The sequence below is a fragment of the Schistocerca serialis genome, chromosome 2, assembly GCF_023864345.2.
Source record: "Schistocerca serialis cubense isolate TAMUIC-IGC-003099 chromosome 2, iqSchSeri2.2, whole genome shotgun sequence".
Classification (NCBI taxonomy): domain Eukaryota; kingdom Metazoa; phylum Arthropoda; class Insecta; order Orthoptera; family Acrididae; genus Schistocerca; species Schistocerca serialis.
The window spans coordinates 584,144,275-584,169,606 of record NC_064639.1 but is presented as its reverse complement, the minus strand read 5'-3'; the positions used below and the strand labels follow the sequence as shown (position 1 = coordinate 584,169,606).

General features: G+C 43.2%; 1 protein-coding gene across 1 annotated transcript in view; it reads left to right on the top strand.

Annotated features, from left to right (window-relative positions):
* Nucleotides 1-25,332, top strand: part of LOC126456249 (proto-oncogene tyrosine-protein kinase receptor Ret-like) — a 115,529-nt gene that overhangs the window by 46,616 nt on the left and 43,581 nt on the right. The window contains exon 7 of the mRNA XM_050091999.1: nucleotides 9,006-9,120. Coding sequence (XP_049947956.1) covers nucleotides 9,006-9,120 — 115 coding nt within the window. The remainder of the gene's footprint in view (nucleotides 1-9,005; nucleotides 9,121-25,332) is intronic.

Genomic DNA, 25,332 nt, shown 5'->3' with positions numbered 1-25,332 from the left:
AACAGGTAAGAAAGATTACGTATTATCTTCTCGGTGTATTCAAGAAAGTGAAATTTTGACTGAAAATTTTTGCCAAATCGCTGCACTACTAAGGGCCAGTTGTACAGTTCCCGGTTAGCAGCCACTTAAGTTCTATTCTCGAACTAGCGTGGAAAACGCATTGTACGAACACGTAATAAGGCCTAACCGGAGTCATAGACACTGGATAACTGAACCTGTGATACTCGCGTTAGTGAAGTTAACTGGAAAATGAGTTTTGACAATGTCAAGAATAGTTACAGAATTAGCGATGACAAGATTGTTTGCCAGAACGAGGAACGAAAGGAAACCCCAAATTATATGGGAGAATATGACGATACCAAATTTATATAAAAATTTCGTACTATTGCTTTTCGATCTAATGGTTGAGAAATGTGAAACTATTTTCTAAGACAAAACTTTCTGCTTGTAGTAGGCCTAATAGGCATTTGCTATTGGTACTTCATAAATTATATTCTGTCGTGTTGTTTATGTAAATGTGGTACGTAAAAATGTCCTTTTGGGCCAAAACAGTCTCGCTTATTTTGTATATGTTACAAGTATGCAATATTAGAAAGGCGTACTTATCTAGCAGACGGTGACAAAATAAATGTAATCAAATGGAGAACCACACCAGTCTCGGGTACCATTCATATAAAAGCTTTTTCAGTATTAGGCAACGACATTTTGATTTTTCATTTAGCAAAACTTCTGGCAGACTTTGATGAGGTAATGCATTCTTTCGCACAAAGGAAAGCACGCAGTATAAAGCTGTAGCAAGATTAGCAAGGAAAAAAATGCTGGGACCTAAGGATTGAAGGAATGTGTACAGTCTAGCTTGTCTCTTGTGTTTACTGGTTTACTGTTTCCTACATTTTATTTTACGTCACACAAAAGAGAAAATTATTAGCTAACAGGCAATAAAGAGTGCAAATTTTCTGAAGAGTTCTTATTCTCCCGGTTATAAATAATCCCACCCAATATTAACTGTGAGTTTTTTTTAAAGAGGGGAGGTAGAGGGTAGGATGACATACCGGCCCCGGCCGACCAGCAGCAGCAGAGGCACCACAGGGCATTTTAACTTCCACTGTCCTGAATATAGGTTTCATGGCATCCATTATAAAATATACACGTTTGAATTCTACAGAGCGAAGTACAGTGACAAGCGACAGAAGAATGCTATGTGAAGAGGCGTGGCATTGGACATTGGCACACTTTTAAGACCAGATAACGTGTCTTACATTTAGTCTAATATGTATGTTATATATATCAAACTGTTCGGAAAGAAGTGAGCTAGAAAATGAACACATTTTGGAAAAATCGATTTTTTTTAACATTTGACGTCATGTCTCAAACGCTCGAGGGGGGGAGAGGGTGGAGGGAGGGATGGGCGCCACTGTCACGGTTTTGCCCCGGTTCGGAAATATCATAGATCAGGTGCTAGTTGAGGTGGGCGTTTAAATGTCACTTTTTTATGTTTTTCTTGTATAACTCGAAAAACGCGATTTATAGCGAAAATGTTTCCCACTTCGAAACTGTCCCATAAAAAAGGGTCCTATTCATTTTTCTGTAGGGCTAATAATTTTTTCGTGTTGCTGGGGATGGAAAAACTGCAGATTATTGAAAATCTTGTTTTAATACATAAAATTAATATTTATCTTTAAATGAAATGAGTAAAAACAAATATTACATGTGTGTATCTCTTGGAAGTGCAGTAGAGCCCTATTAAGGGATAAATTGTGTTCCAGGTGCTTAACAGGATGGAGGGGAGGGGATGTGTGTGGTAGAAGCGCGGGGGAGGGTTGGTTGCCAGATTGTGTTCATGCAGTTCCCTCTTCAATGACCTGCAGACTGGAGAGGAGCAGGTTTGTCTACACCACTACGTCCCAAGAAGCAACTACAGAGCGTTTCATAAAGCTACACCGAGCTTCCATAGCGTGTCTTACGACTCACTGGCGACGCAATGTTTATTTCCCATAAAATGCGTTGACACTACACGGAATTCACTTATGAGTTACTAATAACACTAAGACAAGAAATACATGTGTACTGGATGTACGCAACTCCCTGTACATTGCTCTACACTGCTAGAGAAGAAACTGATTCTCGTTCATCCTGTACAGCAGCTGTAGTGTTCTTCTGAGATTCACCACTCCCCCCCCCCCCCCCCCCCCCCACCGTCATGAACACTGCTCGCTTTTCAGTTTACAGACAGACTATACTTCATTAATATTTCGTGCCCAATTCTCTTGTGTGAGTACACAAAATAACTGCATTGATCACATGTCATGTTTATATTACAGATGTATTTTCCATTGTTTTAAATGACTACTTATTTGGAGTTTTTAAGTGGGCTCAACAGCTGGAGCTGTCTGCCACACTGAAGAGCCTGTCCGAAGTGTAACATGCTGTCGGTATGCATTCGACAATGTCGATTTCAATGTCTGCACTATCAGTATCTAGAATATTTTTCGTAACAGGAGGAGTATCAAATGCATCACCACTGCCTCAGCTCTCCCAACATCTGAAGAGGCACATAGGTTTAAACTGTCTCGCTCTGAAACAGAAGTAGATCATTAGATGTTACAGAACTTCTGATATTTCATCATAAGTCAACCAGCGCATTACAGTAGATTACCGCTCCACACTTGAACATGATCAGCCCGATTCCATCAGTCATATTCACACCCATCTTTGAAGATACATTGTGGATGTGTGTTAAGTGGATTCACTCAGTGCATCCCACACTATAAGTGTTAGTAATTACTGAATCGAAAAATATATGCAGTCTACCAGTCACACAATTAATGATGAGTGAAGTGCAGCAGCTTTCTAGTCATTCATTAATACTCCGCCAAGTGATTATAACACCGTTACATGACAACAATACGATTTCAACGGTAGACAGCGGCAAGGTGCCACATTTACCAACCCAATCTCTTTCCCACCAACACTATATAGGTCACTCCCAAAACAAACACATCTCAGCTATTGTTTACAGTAGTGTATTTTACATAAATGCTCACTTAGCAACTGCAAATAAGTACCCATTTAATAATCTACAACTCCACTCTTTACCCATGTGTGCCCAGTGTAGTTGTTTTGTTTTCTCGCCGCATAAGATTACTGAGCATGAAATGCTGCGGGGAGGGGGGGGGGGGGAGGGGGATACAGTCTGTCTGTAAATTTAAAAGCGAGCAGCACTCGTAATGGAGGAACTGGTGTATGGGGTGAACGAGAATCAAATTCTCCTCTTGCTGCGTAGGACAGTGTGCAGAGATTTAGGTAGATTTAGTCCGTGCGCGTTTCTAGCGTTAGTGTTATTAGTGCGTCCTATCTGCATTCCATGTAGCGCTAACGCGTTTTGTGGAAAATAAGCACTGTGTCGCAAAGGCCTCATGAGGCACGCTGTGGAGGGTCGTTGTAACTTTGTGAAACACCCTTTAGTTGTTTATTGGGACGTAGTAGGGTAGATGGAGTGGGGAATCACCTGCTCCGTCTTCAGTTTGCAAGCCTATGGAGAGTGAATTGCGTGAACACAATCCGGCGACCAGCCTTCCCTCTAGTTTCTACCACACACATCCCTCTCCCTCCCCCACCCTGTTACACCCCAGAACACAATCTATCCCTTAATACGGCTGTTGTTGTTGTTGTGGTCATCAGTCCTGAGACTGATTTCATGCAGCTCTCCATGCTACCCTATCCTGTGCAAGCTTCTTCATCTCCCAGTACCTACTGCAACCTACATCCCTTTGAATCTGCTTAGTGTATTCAACTCTTGGCCTCCCTCCAGGATTTTTACCCTCCACGCTGCCCTAAATTGGTGATCCCTTGATGTCTCAGAACATGTCCTACCAACCGATCCCTTCTTCTAGTCAAGTTGTGCCACAAGCTCCTCTTCTCCCCAATTCTATTCAATACCTCTTCATTAGTTATGTGATCTACCCATCCAATCTTCAGCATTCTTCTGTAGCACCACATTTCGAAAGCTTCTATTCTCTTTTTGTCTAAACTATTTATCGTCCACGTTTCACATCCATACATGGCTGCACTCCATACAAATACTTTCAGAAACGACTTCCTGACATTTAATTCTATACTCGATGTTAACAAATTTTTCTTCTTCAGAAACGCTTTCCTTGCCATTGCCAGTCTACATTTTATATCCTCTCTACTTCGACCATCATCAGTTATTTTGCTCCCCATATAGCAAAACTCCTTTACTATTTTAAGTGTCTCATCTCCTAATCTAATTCCCTCAGCATCACCCGACTTAATTCGACTACATTCTATTATCGTCGTTTTGCTTTTGTTGATGTTCATCAATTTAACTTTCCTGTAGGCAGTATCTATCTTACCCCTAGTGAGATAAGTCTCTACATCCTTACATTTGTCCTCTAGCCATCCCTGCTTAGCCATTTTGCACTTCCTGTCGATCCCATTTATGAGACGTTTGTATTCTTTTTTGCCTGCTTCATTTTCTGCATTTTTATATTTTCTCCTTTCATCAATTAAATTCAATATTTCTTCTGTTACCCAAGGGTTTCTACTAGCCCTTGTCTTTTTACCTATTTGATCCTCTGCTGCCTTCACTATTTCATCCCTCAAAGCTACCCATTCTTCTTCTACTGTATTTCTTTCCCCCATTCCTGTCAATTGTTCCTTTATGCTCTCCCTGAAACTCTGTACAACCTCTGGTTCTTTCAGTTCATCCAGGTCCCATCTCCTTAAATTCCCACCTTTTTGCAGTTTCTTCAGTTTTAATCTACAGTTCATAACCAATAGATTGTGGTCGGAATCCACATCTGCCCCTGGAAAAGTCTTACAATTTAAAACCTGGTTCCTAAATCTCTGTCTTACCATTATATAATCTATCTGATACCTTTTAGTATCTCCAGGGTTCTTCCATGTATACAAGCTTCTTCCATGATTCTTGAACCAAGTGTTAGCTACGATTAAGTTATGCTCTGTGCAAAATTCTACCAGGCGGCTTCCTCTTTCATTTCGTAGCCCCAATCCATATTCACCTACTATGTTTCCTTCTCTCCCTTTTCCTACTCTAGAATTCCAGTCACCCATGACTATTAAATTTTCGTCTCCCTTCACTACCTGAATAATTTCTTTTATCTCATCATACATTTCATCAATTTATTCATCATCTGCAGAGCTAGTTGACATATAAACGTGTACTACTGTAGTAGGCGTGGGCTTCGTGTCTATCTTGCCACAATAAAGCGTTCACTATGCTGTTTGTAGTAGCTCACCCGCACTCCTATTTCTTTATTCATTATTAAACCTACTCCTGCATTACCCCTATCTGATTTTGTATTTATAACCGTGTATTCACCTGACCAAAAGTCTTGTTCGTCCTGCCACCGAACTTCACTAATTCCCACTATATCTAACTTTAACCTATCCATTTCCCTTTTTAAATTTTCTAACCTACCTGCCCGTTTAAGGGATCTGATATTCCACGCTCCGATCCGTAGAACACCAGTTTTCTTTCTCCTGATAACGACGTCCTCTTGAGTAGTCCCCGCCCAGAGATCCGAATGGGGGACTATTTTACCTCCAGAATATTTTACCCAAGAGGACGCCATCATCATTTAATCATACAATAAAGCTGCATGCCCTCGGTAAAAATTACGGCTGTAGTTTCCCGTTGCTTTCAGCCGTTCGCAGTACCAGAACAGCAAGGCCATTTTGGTTAGTGTTACAAGGCCAGATCAGTCAATCATCCAGACTGTTGCCCCTGCAACTACTGAAAAGGCTGCTGCCCCTCTTCAGGAACCACATGTTTGTCTGACCTCTCAACAGATACCGCTGCGTTGTGGTTGCACCTACGGTACGGCTATCTGTATCGTTGAGGCACGCAAGCCTCCCCACCAACGGCAAGGTCCATGGTTCATGGGTGGGTGGGGGGGGGGGGGGGGGGGGAATACGGCTGTATTGCACTTATATGTGGGTCACACATTTAATATTGGTTTTTAACCACTTCATTTAAAGATAAACACTTTTATACAATTAAAACAATATTTTTAATAATTTGCGATTATTTCCATTCCCTGCAATGAGGGAACTATCAGACCTACAGTAAAATTGAATACCACATGTTTTGTAGGAAGTTCAATGCAATTTAATTTTGGAAAAGGAAATCATTTTCGGTATAAGCTTCGGTTTCCGAGTTATTCAAGAAAATCGTAAAACTTGATCTTTAACTCCATTGGTCAGGGTTATTAGTGTGTTGTTTATGACACTATCTCCTACAACTATACAAATAATTGCGACTACATGAATTTTTTCCCTATTTTGACTAGACTAACAAATATAAGAGAGCGTGCTCAAATGTAAAGCCTTCGAATTTCTTACGTAGATTTTTAAATAAAACTGATGTTACTGACATTCTGCATCTTTATTCTTCACGTCTACATATTTATTTCTCAAAGAAATCACTCCTGTGACGAACACATTTCTCCCAATGAGAGACCAGTTTGTTGATACCGTCAGTGTAGAATGTTTGGTTTTGTTGACGAAGTTACAACCTCACTTCTGCTTGCACCTCCTCGTCCACTATCAAAGTGAAGTCTTGGAAGGTGTTCTTTAAGTTTTGGAAACAGATGAAAATCGGATGAGTCAGGTCGGGAGTATATGGAGGGCAGCCGATGACAGTGAAACCAAGGAATCGAATTGCTGCGTATGCCGCAGCACCCGCCTGTCTTACTGACGGAGTGGGCACGCCGTTTGTGGGCGAGACCATCAAATTCGAAACTCGATTACAGCACGCTGTTTCTGATGCACCGACGTAATTACATTGTACGCCGGCATATTGTACGCCGGCATATTGCTCGCCGGCATGTTACACGTTACAATTCGGAGCCCTCTAGCGGCAGAGAGCTGTAACAATGTGTACATTAAGAATAAAAATGTAGAATGTTAATAACGTTTGTTTTATTTGGAAATACTAAAGAATTTTCACATAAAAACTGGGAGGTATTATTATTCAGCACGCCCGGATAGATTCACAGTATCGTGTCAGTCTTAATATCGTGAGATGAAAGTGCAAACCTGAGTACATTTTAAAGAGTTTGCACTTACTTGTTAAGACATTAAGACTGATGAGACACTGCGTATCTATGCTAATACAAATGACATTTCTTAAATTCCAAATATGGATTACCATACATATTGCCATTATTATTATTATTATTATTATTATTATTATATACTGCCCACATACCATATAAATTGTAATGTTTACTATCTAGGAAACTCAAGTATAAAAAATGGTTCAAATGGCTCTGAGCACTATGCGACTTAACTTCTGAGGTCATCAGTCGCCTAGAACTTAGAACTAATTAAACCTAACTAACCTAAGGACATCACACACATCGATGCCCGAGGCAGGATTCGAATCTGCGACCGTAGCGGTCACGCGGTTCCAGACTGAAGCGCCTAGAACCGCACGGCCACAGCGGCCGGCCTCTAAATATACTCTGTTGGAAAAAATGCAGCACCCTCAAAACAAAGGTCATTTGATTGACAAGTGAGGTGACAGGTAGTTCATCACTGTAGGAGTATATGATAACAAATTCAGACCAAATGAAAAACACACCTCACAGGAAAGAGTACCCAAACTTTCTCACCAATACACGGTTTATCCCCGCTCTGGCGCAACGCAAGCGTGTATTCTCGCACGAAAACGACCGTAAAGTTGCCGAATGGCACCCCACGACAAATTATCCCAAGCATATCGTGCCTTTTACTGCAATGCGCAGTGGTCCTTGCAGGCCGTGGAGAGCTAGTTCCCGCTTCATCATGTCCCAAACGAGTACAATCGACATGAGATCTGGATATTTTGCTGGAGAGTAAAGTTGTTCTACATCACAGAGAGTGCATGTCGTCGCAGCAGCCGTTTGCGCTGTCCTGATGAAAAAGCGCCTCGCCTTCCTGTCAAAGAAATGTCAGTACCACGGGAATAACAGTTTGTGCAATGTAGTGGGTACTGCTTACAGTACCCTGCAGACACACCAATTGCGAGTTGTGACTGATGCCTCTCCCCCCCCCCCCACCCCCACCCCACACACACACACTCACACACATACCACCTGGGATGGGATGTGTGTGGGATGGGTAAATGTACTTTGGCATAAGCAGCTCACCAGTACTGCGCCATGCACGTGTATGTCCGTCACTCACGTACAGACAGATCCTACTCTAATCACTGAAGACAACAGAGCACCGTTGCACTCTCCAGTCAACTCTTTCATGACACGAGAGTAGCCATACTTGGCAGTGTCATACAGTGAGTTGTAGCCTGGCCAGTGGCACACGTGATCGTAATCCAGCTGCAGTCAGACGGTTCCCAACGGTCGCTGTTGGCACAATGGGCGCAACATGTGCCCGGATTTGTCCCTGGATTATACTCAGTCGGCCACCGCTGCTCGCACACTGCGTCGATCTTCACGTGCATCTGTGCTGCCGCAGACGTCCAGAACCTGACCTACAGTTGTGGGAGTGTTCCACAGGCAGCAACAGATCGCCGATACATTGCAGCCAACACGAAGAGCAATCCGTCCATACATCCATCCCCCTTCCCGTAGGCCCACAGAGTGACTCCATTCAAATGGCTGGATCTGTCCAACAGGGGTACTTACTCCTCGGTGGGGCATGAGTGTAACCTAGAATCAATGTTGCAAAAACTGTTCACCTCTAAATTCAGTACAGTTACTGCCTACTTAGCCAAAAGATGGTGTTCAGGTAGGCCCCCTGAGAGCCTTCCGATAACCGATGACTGCGACGAATGAATTGTCAACACTACAACCCCTCAATACACACATATTATACTGTGGTGTCACTGAACACCGTCTTTGAGGATTTTTCCGGCAATGTATAAATAAGTATACCTTATAATTAGTGCAACAAATTATGTGTCTTCCTATAACCGAGTTTAAGAGTTGGCGTCGCGGGGTGTGACGGCTGTGCTGCAGGTGGACCCGCAGTGGGAGTTCCCGCGCTCTCGCCTGCTGCTGGAGAAGACGCTGGGGGAGGGAGAGTTCGGCCGCGTGCTGCGCGCCAGGGCCATCGACATCGCCGGCGTCACGGGTGAGGACTGCCAGCCAGCGCACCATCTAAGCGCTAGCCTAGAGTAAGCCCCTGACAGCGTGGAGAGGAACACAAATAATCGACACCAAAGCGATCGAATTGCAGTTCAGGAACAAAACGAACAATTTGCAGTACCCAAATACAAAATCAACAAAGACCGTGTGACCACAGCACTATTCAGCATAAAGCCTGAAGCCTATTAAAACTTCTACAGGCAATACATTGGTGCTACATCCCCTTACCTATATTCTTACCAATAAACCCCCCATGCACCCTATCTTAACCTATGCCAGTGCTTCCTGAATCTTCCCTGCTCCAAAATTTTGCAGGTCCCCTGAAATCCTCGACAGATATGAGTTCTTCCTCGCTTTCCTGCCGTCTCCAACTTGCATCCCATACCGACTCGTACAGTTGCAGCAACATCTCCTCTACCTAGTGAAGCTTCAGACCTGAAAATCCAATACCAGTATTACGTATCCTACCTCCTTATTTTCAATCCAGATGCTCTGCCTCATACTGCACCTTACCTGCCTTGTCCATCAATTCCACGAGAACTTCAACCAACTCCCCGCCCCCAACCCTGAAATCCGTCTCAATATATACCCGCTTTAGCCTTTCCTGCTACGTATTTCCTCAGGTGCTGTGGATGTGTAGACGCGTACCGTTTGGGTTTTCCTACAGTGGTGTGGTCGTCTGTATGAGTCCAGAGCCGTTGACCTCTCCCTGCTGTTGACGAATTATTTCCATATCTCGGTGAATGAAAAAGTTTCGAGTATTCATCACAGAACATATGTGCCTCATTGTGTGCTATCATTTGAAAAAAAAATAGCTTCGATACCTTGAATCGCACATGATTTGCGATGCGCAGGGACCTGAATGGTCGCCCATCACTCTGCTCTCAACTAAATAATATTTAAATATCTTATTTACATTTCATTTACTGTAATATATGAGCTAAAATCAACCGTACGCAAAGTTTATGCAGTGCGTTTTTATCTTTGCAAACACTTTAAAATTCCGTGAAATGTTTTACTTAATTTGATGCAGCGCAGTAAGTATGACGGACAACGAAAAGAAATTCAGTTCTTTATCGGGTGAAGATATCAAGTTGTAAGATGTGCAAGTTTGTCACCTAATATTTTTCGAAAAATCGGACGATAAAAATTTTATGCAGGCAGAAAAGCCGTCTCTCAGCACAGGTACCAACATTTGGCGACCAGTACAGTCCTTAGAGAAGCCGCCCTCAGCACGAAATTCAGAGAGCACGTCTGTAGCAGCCAAAGGGATCAAGCCTGAAGCCTATTAAAACTACTACCACGCATTAAGTGGGCTACATCCTCCCGCCTACGTCCTCACCAATAAATTCCTCATTCATCCTATCCTAATGTATGCCGACGCTCCCTGGATTTCCGTTGACCCCAAAGTTTGCAGACCCTTTGAAAGCCTCGAAAGATATGCATTTCTCCTCACTTTCCTGCCTTCTTCAACTTGCATCCTGCATCGACTCGTCCAGTTCCCCACAACTTCTTCTCTTCCCAGTGAAACTTCAAACCCGAAAATCCAGTACCAACGTTATATATCCTACCTTCTCACTTTCAGTCCAGGTGCTCTGCCTCACCATTACACTCATACTGCAACTTTCATGCACCGTTATGCCTTGTCCATCCCCTCCCGCAAGAACTTCAAACAACTCCCGCTATCCGACCCTGAAATCCATCTCAATATATAACCAACTTTAGCCTACAGTATGCTATCCCTTTCGCTGCTGTTTCCCAGTATGTAGTCAACTGTAGTCTAAAATACTCTATACCAGTCGTATCCTAACGTTTCCTATCGTTTCTGTCTCGTGCCATCAGCCCTCAATCCCCCCTCCCTCCACCAGTTCAGTGTTACACGCTTCTTGTACTTCTTCATTGCTGCAGACATCTTTTCATCTCTATCATGAACTAGTTTTTCTATTCATTACCAGCACCATCATCACATCATAGCACCAACCACAAACGTCATGATCTCTGTATGCTGCAAACATTATGTAAGTCGTCGGTATTTGCCAAAAATTCGCCAAATTATTATCTGTGTTTTAAAAAGCAAATTTGTCGCCTTGCAATATACTGTACAGTTTTGTAAAACTTGTAACACTTAGGCTTAACAGACGTCTTACACGCTTCCTCGCAGGGAGTTGAAATAACAAATAAGGAAAAAAATAAGAGAGAGAATGTGTGGTCCTGTTCGTGAACCTCGCCCACTGCTCACGGCGCCTCATCCTGTTCGAGGGCCAGTACTTTAACAGATATAATTAGTCGCTAAGTCCACTGCATTCATCAAAGAGTCACGTTCCAACACACCTCACACGTGTTGCTGCTCTCGTAGCTATCACAATCGTCGTAAATAGCGAATTTCAAGTGAGGCTTCTAGCAGAGGAACGTGACACGGCTAATCGTTTAAAAGAAAGCTCAAGCTGGTACTGAAAATCACTGTTTCTCGAAATTTCCTTATACATAGAGGAATTTCGCTTATGCAGGGGGAAAGAGGAGGAAGGAAGCTGGCTCCGCCTGTTTCATGCCTCGTGAGTATTTTTTGTCAGATTTTGTTTTCAATTATGCTTCTGATTAATACAATTTCTGTATCACTTCTCATAAGTCGACATTGTTAATTATTTTTCTAACTTGACTACATACTGCCAAAAAAGTTCCTCTGAGGAATTATATGTAGCTCCCGTGATGGGCTGTTAACAGTTCATCACACAGTTTGAGTCAAACAGGGTTGACGCTGCAGCAATACCCATTGCAGTGGTTACAGTTCTGCGTCTACATACATACTCCGCAAGTTACTGTATGATGCGTGGCGGAGGCACCCTGCACCACAACTAGTCTATTCCTTTTTTGTTCAACTCGCAAATAGAGCGAAGGAAAGAAGACTGACTGTAAGCGTCCGCACGAGCCCTAATCTCTTTAATCTTATCTTCGTGGTCCTTACGCGAAATGCGCGTTGGCGACAGCAGAATCGCCCTGCGGTCAGCCTCAAACGCCAGTTCTCTAAATTTTCTCAATAGTGTTCCACGAGTAAAACGTCGCATTCCCTCCACTGATCCTCATTTGAATTCTCGAAGCACCTCCATAATACATTTGTATTGATCGAACCTACTGGTAACAAACCTAGCAGCCTGACTCTGAATTGGTTCAGTGTCTTCATTTAATCCGACTTGGTGAAGATCCCAAACACTCGAGCAAGAAGAGGTCGCACTAACGTCCCATACACGATCTCCTTTCCAGATGAACCACACTTTCCTAGAATCCTCTCAATAAACCCAAGTCGACCCCTCGGCTTCGCTACCACAACCCTCACATGCTCATTCAATATCACATCGCTCTACAACGTTACGCCCAGATATTTAAACGACGTGATTGTCTCAAGCACTACTAATACACTATTCGAACATTATGAGGTTGTTCTCCACACTCATCCCCATTAACTTTCATCTTTCTACATTTAGAGCTAGCTGCCGTTCATCACATCAACTAAAAATGTTGTCTAAGTCATCTTGTATTCTTCTAGTCACACAACTTCGTCACCTTCCTGTGCACTACAGCATCACCACCAAACAAACGCGCGCTGCTGCTTACTCTGTCAGCCAGATCATTTACATGTATGAAAAGTAACAGCGGTCCTGTCACACTTCCCTGAGGCACTCCTGACGATACCCCTGTATCTGAAGAATACACGCCGTCGAGGACAACATTCTGGGTTCTGTTTCTTAAGAAAACTTCGAGCCACTCATATACATGGGAATCTATTCCGTATACTTGTACCTTTGTTTACAGTTGCCAGCGGCGCACCGCGTCACATGCTTTACCGAAGTCTAGCAATATGGAATCCGCCTGTTGCCCTTCATCCATGGTTCGCAGGATCTCACGTGAGAGAAGGGCAAGCTAAGCTTCGTATGAGCGATGCTTTCCAAAACCCTGCTGCTTTTCCCTCTCATGATAATTTATTGTATTTGAACAGAGAATATGCTCAAGGATTCTGCAGCAAACCGATGTTTCTGATGTTGGTCTGTAATTTTACGAGTCCGTTCGCTTATCCTTCTTATATGCAGGAGTCACATGCGCTTTTTCCCAGTCGCTTGAGACTTTGCACTGGGCGAGAGACTTGCTATAAGTGCAAACTAACAAAGGGACCAGTGCTGTAGAGTACTCTTTGTAAAACCGAACTGGGATTCTATCAGAACTTGCTGACTTATTGGCTTTCTAGTCTTTCAGTTTCTCTACACCAGCAGTGTTTATTACCATGTCCTCCATACGGGTGTCTACAGTTGTTATTGCCATTGTCAGAAGTCTAACGTCGACAGTGGTCTTAAAAAAGTCTTCACACTGTTAGCAGTTCCTATCAGTTCAAATATTGGGAGATCAGTGATCAGGAACAGTAGTAGAGATCCCCGTAAGGTGCTGACCGAAGCAGCAAGATCCATTGTCCGAAATAACAGATACCATCTTCATACAGATAAGGCTTACCGGCCAATGATCTTCTTCAGTGCGGATGCACTCACATTACCCGAACTCTTACGGGAATCGGTAGACTGACTGCCGCGAATAATAAGTACAGCGGACATGGGCACTACAAATGTAGTGTGTGGACAGTAAGTTGGATACCATCTTCATATCTTCTTGAAGTGTCCAGATCCAAAGAACAAAAGCTGTCAGTTCCTAGCAGAAAACTCAAGCAACACTTGGAAACAAAAACAGGCATGGTCAGTACAGTAACGCTTATTATGTCCTGTCTTGGTGCTGAGCGAAAGTCCGTATCCAGCACAGGATATGAAAATCTATCTACAGTCCGCTTAAAATTATTTGATAGCTGACGTTTGTCACTTGCCGCTACGGCGTTCCCACATCGGCCGCCGTCTGCCGCTCTGCTATAGGTAACACAGAAACATGGAAAGTCACTTCACAAATACTATTAATGTGTAACCCGGAGCAGTGTTGGAAGCGGCTGCCGCAAGGTATGTCGGAAATGCGAAATTCGCTGTTGGCAGCTGATTTTAATTACACAATGACAAAATTGCGGCAGCAGACGCGTTTTGTAGTCGTGAATTTAAACTCATATCCTAAGCTAACCACAAGCTCGCGATGTGTAATGTATCCGAAAAGGCGATGGTCGACAAACAGCGACATAACTAAAATCGCGATAGCTTTCTTCACAGTTATTAAAGCTAATCCGTACGAGCAAACTCAAGACGGAAAAAGTTCAGTTCCAGTGATGAAAGCAACTGTCATTTCTCGCCATCATTGGATACCTAAAACTATCCTCTCACTGGCCACACAAGCTGCCGCGTTACCAGCCGATGAGCAGTCCTCGTTGGCACTTGGTTGCAGATTATAGACGACACAGGCAGATTCCAGACAAAAAAGAATGATAGGTACAAAAATGAGAGCAGATAAAGAAGTCAATACGATGATGAAAACGAAGTGGCAAAGAATTAGAAATAAAAAATATATATAACCAATTAATTGAATAAATGTGATAATCAAACTATTTTAATTAGATTTAGAAATAAAAAATTTGACGACATTCGAAGCTACGACCTTCGGCATGGTTCGTTAATACGCTGACCACTGCAAATTGTTATTTTGTTCACTGTGGTGAACAACGGCCTTCAAAAACTCAGTTGCACGCAATGTCATGCGAAACTTATCTAATGTAAGCCGTTCTCGATGATTATGATAACGGCATATGTGACCCTGAATCACATCTTGTGCGGAAGTATCCAGTAGTGTTTAGTTAGTGCTGTGTATGCAACGTTTGTATTTCACTAGCATCTCTTTGTGTGTGTGTGTGTGTGTGTGTGTGTGTGTGTGTGTGTGTGTGTGTGAGTGTGTGCACGCGCGCGTGCGTGTATGTATAAGTGTGTTTGTTGTTTGTGGTGTGGTAATCATGCTTGATAAAATACGAAATAAAAGTGCGATACCCGTGATTCGGGATTCAAACACATCAAGAAAGAATGCCGCTCAAGGAACTGGAAGTGAACTGACCACTTGTTGCGACAGTCCGGCAATAGCGAACGGTTCCTACGTGACGTTGAGTGCTCTCATTGGAGGAAACCAGCTCCAACCCATGAAGTGTCAGCTATCAAGTAATTTTGATCAGAGTTGTTGTTGTTGTGGTCTTCAGTCCTGAGACTGGTTTGATGCAGCTCTCCATGCTACTCTATCCTGTGCAAGCTTCTTCATCTCCTAGTACCTACTGCAACCTACATCCTTCTGAATCTGCTTGGTGTATTCATCTCTTGGTCTCCCTCTACGATTTTTACCCTCCACGCTGCCCTCCAATACTAAATTGGTGATCCCTTGATGCCTCAGAACATGTCCTACCAACAGATCCCTTCTTCTGGTCAAGTTGTGCCACAAATTCCTCTTCTCCCCAATCCTATTCAATACTTCCTCATTAGTTATGCGAGCTACCCATCTAATCTTCAGCATTCTTCTGTAGCACCACATTTCGAAAGCTTCTATTCTCTTCTTGTCCAAACTATTTATCGTCCATGTTTCACTTCATCTGTTTTCTGTACAAATTGTAAATGGCCTTTCGCTCCCTGTATTTTACCCCTGCCACCTTCAGAATTTGAAAGAGACTATTCCAGTCAACATTGTCAAAAGCTTTCTCTTACAAATGCTAGAAATGTAAGTTTGCCTTTCCTTAATCTATTTTCTAAAATAAGTCGTAGGGTTAGTGTTGCCTCACATGTTCCAATATTTCTACGGAATCCATAAGTTCAATAGTCACCATTCAAAACTTCTCCAAGTCCGAAAGTGTCGTATTAAGCAGGATCCGTCCCAAGAAGTGCGACGTCGAAAGCGGTCGCCGCCGGCGGCGACTTCGGAGACGAACATAGCCTTCAGCGGGTGGACGAACTACCGGTTGCGGCCAGAACGTGGTCTTAAAATACTGACCGCGCGTATGACAACAGTTTTCATATTGGCTAACTCCCTTGTTGGTGGAAGCATAACGCAGTCTGGCTGGTGCGCACATCGGTTGCTTGGCCTGGTTGTGGCCGCTCGTATCCTCCTCTGAAGGCCCGCCTGCCGACTTCTCGCGGTCCGAAGGTCGGCTGCTGGGTAGTGCGTGAGTTTAAATGCTGCGGCTCGCGGGCGGGCGGCTGTCGGCGCTTGACGGAGGGCGCACCACAGCAGTATCCACTGCAGACGGTGGACATCCACAGCGACTGTCGCGTCATTAAAGAACTGCACGTATACATTGTAAAAGTAGAGCGAAATTTTTCTTTACATTGAGAATGAGAGAGTTTGTAATGGATTAGGTTCACATTGTGAGCATTATCTTGTACTACTGAACAGCAGACGCACTTCTCACGTGTACTGCTGAAGTGAATTTTTCTTAGAAGAAAATCTCGGTCGTGAGCGTTCTGCCGGGGCGCTGTGAGCCAAGACTGGGCCCGGGGCAAGATGTGTGACTGGGTCCCATCTCCAGATATAGCAATCCAGTTTTACCGTTTTTAAATAAGATTTGACATGATTTAAACACAACGCAATTCGGGGAATATTGAGCATACACAAGAATACGCATTGGGATGAAATACAGAATAAATATACTTTCTTATTAAACACAAAACATACCTTCACAAATGTAATAGGTTCGTTTACGGTAACATGTTCCACAAAGCCGCGCGTGAAAATGTAACTTTCAGCGGGTCGTATCTCGGGTTCTACTGATCACAGAGATAAGGGGTCAATTGTTTTGGATAGCCCTTGGATTAGTAACTGTATACCTGTCGGAAGAACTAGCATACTACAGCTATCGTACAGCACACACTTTCTCCAGCGCACGCAATTTGAACAAATCGATTGGTCCTTCTGTATTAGGTGTGGTCTAGGGGGGACCTTAGGTGGTCTGTGAAAGCAACATGTTTTCGTGGACGATTCCTGAGAAAATCCCCAAACCCAAGATTTTTTCGAGCTAGAAAGGTACCAATCGTGGCGATGGCCACTTCTATAATTTCTGTTGATGTCACATCGTCAATCTTACGATATGTTCTTAAGATGATATTCTCTTGGAACTTCGAAACATTTTTCGGTATAGTTAACCGTTAGCAAGAACCAGGCTTCGCAGTTGTCGTACTTAAGCAGTAAAATATGCGCGTAATATCCAGTCTGAGGCGTAAATATAATTTCAACTGGCATTGTGAATACGTGCCATGGATTCTATGGTGATCAGAAGGGTTCTTACGTCATCGTATTACGGTTTTAGTTAGAATTTGTTCTCCAGTATGGTGCACTGCATCTGTATAATGAGCACTTCACGCCTATATAAATATACCCAAAGTGATATTGCAGTAACAAAAAACGGGCTAAAAGATCTTAATATGCCTATAAAAAATTTTAAATGACTGGAAAAAATTATGTAAAACTGGAAAGACAGCAAATTCAGTGAAATATGTCTCATAACGTTTTTACGCTTTTATAACACGTCATAATTCGGCGTTTCCGATGAATTGTGATCGATAAGCAAAGTATTGAGAGAAAACGTAAAGCACTCGATTTTCTGATAACCTTTCATTATATGTATCTATTTGTTGCTTATATGTGTCAAAGTAAATAAATGTATCGATGTGTATAAATTGTTAAACTTAATTGACCAATAGGATTCGTTTCATATAAGCTGTCGCAGGGAAAAGAAGGGAAACAGTGGAAAAATGCTTCTGTTGGAGCACAAAAAGCGAGTATGTTTCCGTTTTAAAGACTGTCAGATAAGTTTGGAACCAGTTGCCTCAATCCCCATTCAGTCATCATCGACACAAATTTTGGCATTCGAACGTGTTGTCGCTTTTTTGTGCTGAAAGAGAATGGCAGAGAGACAGTGACGGTGGAAGAGAAAGGAGACAGTGCCAGTGGGAGAGAAAGAGAGAGGAGACAGTGATGGTGGGAGAGAGAAAATGTCAGTGAAAGAGAGAGAGATGGATGAAGACAATGGTAGTGACAGCCAGACAGGAGATACTGATGGCCCTCTCGTCACTCTTTGCTCGTGGAAAAGAGCGTACAGCAATAGCCGACACTGTAGTTTGGTGCGGAAGGACGGAAGCCTTTCGTCACTTGCCACCGCGGAAGTGTTTGGAGTACATGCCTTAAGCACCAAACGAACATAGTCAAGAGTTCGTAATTTTGGTATAGAAAGTTAGAAGTTTTGTGCAACAAGCCTAGTAACAAATATAAGTTCCATGGTGTTTGAGTTAAGGAGAAGGGCAAGATGCACTATATAAATGTGTAAGATTAAGTGATCGGGATAAGAAGGCAAAGTGATCGGGATAAGAAGGCAAACTGTATAAGCCTAGTATATCAAAATAACACAGAAAATCTTTCGGGGGTTGCAGGCTTGGAACGATGTGACGCCTGCTGTCCGTCCAGTGCTTCTGATGCATCGAGGGAAGTCAGAACAGTGGTCACCTTGCAGGCAATCTTCATCCTGTCCATGTGGATAAAAGTTTTGCCGCAAACAAGTGGAGTTGGACAAAAATATGGAAACACCGCGAAAAATGCACGCTTCGGTATAAGTGCAGATGCTACCCAAGCTTGTGAGATGCGCTTTTGTATTTCACCACGAACAGCACCTGGCAAATGCCCTGAAAACGCTACAAGTGATGTCCGTCGTGGTCAGAACAGTGTTCTGTGTAGTTGTGAGTGCGTTATGTCGAAGCTCAGTGGTTTCGAACGTGGGCAAATTGTTGGTGCTCATACGGTAGGTGTTCCTGTAATCAACGTAACCGAAGCGTTTGGTGTTCCAAAAGGCATCGTTTCAAAGATTTATAGGGAAAGCGGAACAACGTGGGCAAATTGTTGGTGCTCATACGGTAGGTGTTCCTGTAATCAACGTAACCGAAGCGTTTGGTGTTCCAAAAGGCATCGTTTCAAAGATTTATAGGGAAAGCGGAACAACATCATCCGCTAATTCACAACGTGGGCAAATTGTTGGTGCTCATACGGTAGGTGTTCCTGTAATCAACGTAACCGAAGCGTTTGGTGTTCCAAAAGGCATCGTTTCAAAGATTTATAGGGAAAGCGGAACAACATCATCCGCTAATTCACAACGTGGGCAAATTGTTGGTGCTCATACGGTAGGTGTTCCTGTAATCAACGTAACCGAAGCGTTTGGTGTTCCAAAAGGCATCGTTTCAAAGATTTATAGGGAAAGCGGAACAACATCATCCGCTAATTCACAACGTGGGCAAATTGTTGGTGCTCATACGGTAGGTGTTCCTGTAATCAACGTAACCGAAGCGTTTGGTGTTCCAAAAGGCATCGTTTCAAAGATTTATAGGGAAAGCGGAACAACATCATCCGCTAATTCACAACGTGGGCAAATTGTTGGTGCTCATACGGTAGGTGTTCCTGTAATCAACGTAACCGAAGCGTTTGGTGTTCCAAAAGGCATCGTTTCAAAGATTTATAGGGAAAGCGGAACAACATCATCCGCTAATTCACAACGTGGGCAAATTGTTGGTGCTCATACGGTAGGTGTTCCTGTAATCAACGTAACCGAAGCGTTTGGTGTTCCAAAAGGCATCGTTTCAAAGATTTATAGGGAAAGCGGAACAACATCATCCGCTAATTCACAACGTGGGCAAATTGTTGGTGCTCATACGGTAGGTGTTCCTGTAATCAACGTAACCGAAGCGTTTGGTGTTCCAAAAGGCATCGTTTCAAAGATTTATAGGGAAAGCGGAACAACATCATCCGCTAATTCACAACACGACCAAAATGTGTTGAGTGATCGTGACAGATGGTCATTACAGTGGACTGTGGCGAAAAATAATGTTACAGTGCTGATGAGGTAGGAAAAATGTATACTATGAAATTACATGACAAAAGCAACAATAGAAATGAAAAATGACATTAACAAGAGAACCAGAAAAATGAGATACGTTGCTTTACCTTATTATAGTGCCCTATCAGACACAATAGCCGATAATTTTGCTCAAACTAATGTACGAATTGAGTTCTGCACAAATAACAAAGTAGGGACAATAATCAGACACACAACCCACAAAACGAAACCATTTGCACAGTCAAGGACTTATAAAATAAGATGTGGTGAAAGTGCACATCTACGAAACGTCATAGAGGAATCTTTGAAGATACTACACAATGTAGGTAAAGGGAGATTAATGGACACTCTAGAACAAATTGAAATTTGTAGCACTTCTAAGGAACAACCACAATACGTAGTCAGTGAGCAAACAGACCTCAGAAATATAAATTTTATCGACTGTTTTAAACATTTACTCTAATGTATTGCAAGTTCAGACCTGTAATTGTGTGGTACGTACAATCCACTCAAAACTGCAACACATAAAATGTAATACTGACTAGTATCGCTGACTGGTCGTTCTTTGATGTGCAGTTGTGCATATTATGTTTTTATGTATGTCAAAAATCTTGTAAATGCTGTACATGAATGCCAAAAAACTACAAAACTGGCTGTACCTTCTGTTAATCGCTTTGTAAATCATTCTCATTAAATTGTATTATGTTTTTTAGATGTTTGAAAATGGCCTAATGTCAAAATTGCAATCGCAAAACAAAATTGTATCAGCTGACAGCAGGCTGAAATCCGTTAAAAAGTTTGTAGAAGCTGTGGCCCCCAATACTACAAGAAAATAATTGAAAAATAACAGGTCGACAGCTGCAAAATCACTGTAGAACTGAATGTCACACTCACGAGCCCTGTTAGCATCAAAATGACATGAAGGAAACATTAAACCTAAAGCAGTTTTTACTTTTTTTAGAATGATAATTGTGTACACATTAGAAAATTTCAGTCAGCTCATGACCAAACTGAGCGGAGCCCCGTATACACTCCTGGAAATGGAAAAAAGAACACATTGACACCGGTGTGTCAGACCCACCATACTTGCTCCGGACACTGCGAGAGGGCTGTACAAGCAATGATCACACGCACGGCACAGCGGACACACCAGGAACCGCGGTGTTGGCCGTCGAATGGCGCTAGCTGCGCAGCATTTGTGCACCGCCGCCATCAGTGTCAGCCAGTTTGCCGTGGCATACGGAGCTCCATCGCAGTCTTTAACACTGGTAGCATGCCGCGACAGCGTGGACGTGAACCGTATGTGCAGTTGACGGACTTTGAGCGAGGGCGTATAGTGGGCATGCGGGAGGCCGGGTGGACGTACCGCCGAATTGCTCAACCCGTGGGGCGTGAGGTCTCCACAGTACATCGATGTTGTCGCCAGTGGTCGGCGGAAGGTGCACGTGCCCGGCGACCTGGGACCGTACCGCAGCGACGCACGGATGCACGCCAAGACCGTAGGATCCTACGCAGTGCCGTAGGGGACCGCACCGCCACTTCCCAGCAAATTAGGGACACTGTTGCTCCTGGGGTATCGGCGAGGACCATTCGCAACCGTCTCCATGAAGCTGGGCTACGGTCCCGCACACCGTTAGGCCGTCTTCCGCTCACGCCCCAACATCGTGCAGCCCGCCTCCAGTGGTGTCGCGACAGGCGTGAATGGAGGGACGAATGGAGACGTGTCGTCTTCAGCGATGAGAGTCGCTTCTGCCTTGGTGCCAATGATGGTCGTATGCCTGTTTGGCGTCGTGCAGGTGAGCGCCACAATCAGGACTGCATACGACCGAGGCACACAGGGCCAACACCCGGCATCATGGTGTGGGGAGCGATCTCCTACACTGGCCGTACACCACTGGTGATCATCGAGGGGACACTGAATAGTGCACGGTACATCCAAACAGTCATCGAACCCATCGTTCTACCATTCCTAGACCGGCAAGGGAACTTGCTGTTCCAACAGGACAATGCACGTCCGCATGTATCCCGTGCCACCCAACGTGCTCTAGAAGGTGTAAGTCAACTACCCTGGCCAGCAAGATCTCCGGATCTGTCCCCCATTGAGCATGTTTGGGACTGGATGAAGCGTCGTCTCACGCGGTCTGCACGTCCAGCACGAACGCTGGTCCAACTGAGGCGCCAGGTGGAAATGGCATGGCAAGCCGTTCCACAGGACTACATCCAGCATCTCTACGATCGTCTCCATGGGAGAATAGCAGCCTGCATTGCTGCGAAAGGTGGATATACACTGTACTAGTGCCGACATTGTGCTTGCTCTGTTGCCTGTGTCTATGTGCCTGTGGTTCTGTCAGTGTGATCATGTGATGTATCTGACCCCAGGAATGTGTCAATAAAGTTTCCCCTTCCTGGGACAATGAATTCACGGTGTTCTTATTTCAATTTCCAGGAGTGTATAAAGAAAGAAAACCAAATATTAAATTTAACCTATTCACAGATGAATTCACATACCCAGCTGAAGCAGTATTAAAAAAAACTATAAAAACTAACCCCCAGGCTTTCAAAATGAAACTTGAGATCACAAAAGAGATAAAAATTTCATATAAGACAAAAATGAGTTACATATCACAAAGTAGTTCTGATGAACATACAGTAAGAGAACATTATTGATTATACAGAGTGATTCTAAAAGAATACCACAACTTTAGGAATTTAAAACTCTGCAACGACAAAAGGCAGAGCTAAGCACTATCTGTCGGCGAATTAAGGGAGCTATAAAGTTTCATTTAGTTGTACATTTGTTCGCTTGAGGCGCTGTTGACTAGGCGTCAGCGTCAGTTGATGCTAAGATGGCGACCGCTCAACAGAAAGCTTTTTGTGTTATTGAGTACGGCAGAAGTGAATCGACGACAGTTGTTCAGCGTGCATTTCGAACGAAGTATGGTGTTAAACCTCCTGATAGGTGGTGTATTAAACGTTGGTATAAACAGTTTACAGAGAATGGGTGTTTGTGCAAAGGGAAAAGTTCTGGACGGCCTCGAAGAAGCCCTGATCTTACCCCCTGCGATTTTTTCTTATGGGGGTATGTTAAGGATATGGTGTTTCGGCCACCTCTCCCAGCCACCATTGATGATTTGAAACGAGAAATAACAGCAGCTATCCAAACTGTTACGCCTGATATGCTGCAGAGAGTGTGGAACGAGTTGGAGTATCGGGTTGATATTGCTCGAGTGTCTGGAGGGGGCCATATTGAACATCTCTGAACTTGTTTTTGAGTGGAAAAAACCTTTTTAAATACTCTTTGTAATGATGTATAACAGAAGGTTATATTATGTTTCTTTCATTAAATACACATTTTTGAAGTTGTGGTATTCTTTTTGAATCGCCCTGTATTGTGAAATCATAAAAATAATTATAAAGTGCTCCAAAATCTTACACATTAAATCTTAAACAAACAACTCAAATAACAAAACAGAAACCATATGGAGTGTCATCAAAGGAGTCCTGCAGAAAAAAGATGATAGTGAATCCAGCATAGAAATTAAAATATTATGGTAATTTGATCAAGGAAACAGATACAGTTGCAAGTTCCCTTAATAAGCATTTTCTAACAACTACTGGATTATGCAAAATAAGTGAACTGAACAAAGTCTCTGTTATATTCACTGAGGTAAAAAGGATCGTCACTAAAATGCAAAAAAAATTATCTGGCTCTGGAAATATTTCCACCGAGGTTGTCATAATGCCAATTGTTTAACACTTTGTCATACGTTTAATCAACCTCATCAACAAGATATCATCCCAAATAGAATGAAGTATGCAAACACACGCGGGGTATCCATGGGGTCTAAGGTGCTTCACCACGGTTCGCGCGGCTCACCCTGTTGCAGGTTCGAGTCCTCCCTACAATATTTGTCACTCAGAAAAGAGCAATCCGAATTCTAAGTAGAGTTAACAGATATCATACATGCAGAAATCTTTTTAAAATGCATAAGATATTAACTTTGACCTCACAATACATCCTATCCCTTATGTGCTTTTTAATTAACAACCTTCCCATGCACAAAGCACTAGTACATTTCATAACTAGAATGAAACGCCAAAGAAATTGGTATAGGCATGTGTATTTAAATGCAGAGATATGTAAACAGGCAGAATACGGCACTGTGGTCAGCAAAACCTATATAAGACAACAAGTGTCTGGCACATTTTTTAGATCAGTCACTGCTGCTAAAATGATGTGTTGTCAAGATTTAAGTGGGTCTAAACGTGGTGTTACAGTCGGTGCATGATCAGTGGGACGCGGCATCTCTGAGGTAGCGATGAAGTGGGAATTTTCACGAGTATAATATGAATATCAGGAATCCAGTAGAACATCAACCTTTGACATCGCTGTGACCAGAAATAGATTCTGCAAGAACAGGACCAATGACAACTGAAGAGAATCGTTCAACATGACAGAAGTGCAACCCTTCTGCAAATTGCTGTAGATTTTAATTCTGGGCCATCAACAAGTGTCAGCATGTGAACCATTCATCGAAATATCATTGATATGGGCATTTGGGGACAAAGCTTTACACCTCATCTGCCCCTATCAATACTGGCCCTGGACTGTTGGTGACTGGAAACATGTTGCCAGTCGAACAAGTCTCGTTTCAAATTTTATCAAGTGGATGTATGTGTACTGGCATGCAGACAACCTCATGAATCCATGGACCCTGCATGTCAGCAGGGGAATGTTCAGGCTGATGGAGGCTCTCTAATGGTGTGGGGCAAGTACAGTTGGAGTTAATATGGGACCCCTGATATCTCTAGATACGACTCTGATGGGTGACATGTACATAAGCATCCTGTCTGATCACCTGCACCCATTCATGTCCATTGTACATTCCAACGGGCAATTCCAGCAGAACAATGTCACAGCCCACACTTCCAGAATTGCTACAGAATGGCGCCAGAAACACCCTTCTGAGTTTAAACACTTCTGATGACTGCCAAACTCCCCAGACATGGACATTATTGAGCCTGTGATGCCTTGTAATGTGCTGTTCAGAAGAGATCTCCACTCCCTCGTACTTTTACAGATTTATGGACAGCCCTGCAGGGTTCATGGTGTCAGTTTCCTCCAGCACTACTTCAGACATTAGTCGAATCCATGCCATGTTGTTTTGTGGCACTTCTGCGTCCTTGTGGGAGACCTACATGGTATTAGGCAGGTGTACCAGTTTCTTTCTTTGCCTCTTCAGTGTATGACACTGGATCAAAATATAACTCGCATGTTGACAGAAAAAAACTTGAGTCTTGAGTTTAGTACAAAAGGGGGTACACTACTCAAGCACAACCATGCTTAATGCTCTCCCATTGGACACAAAAAATCTTACCAGA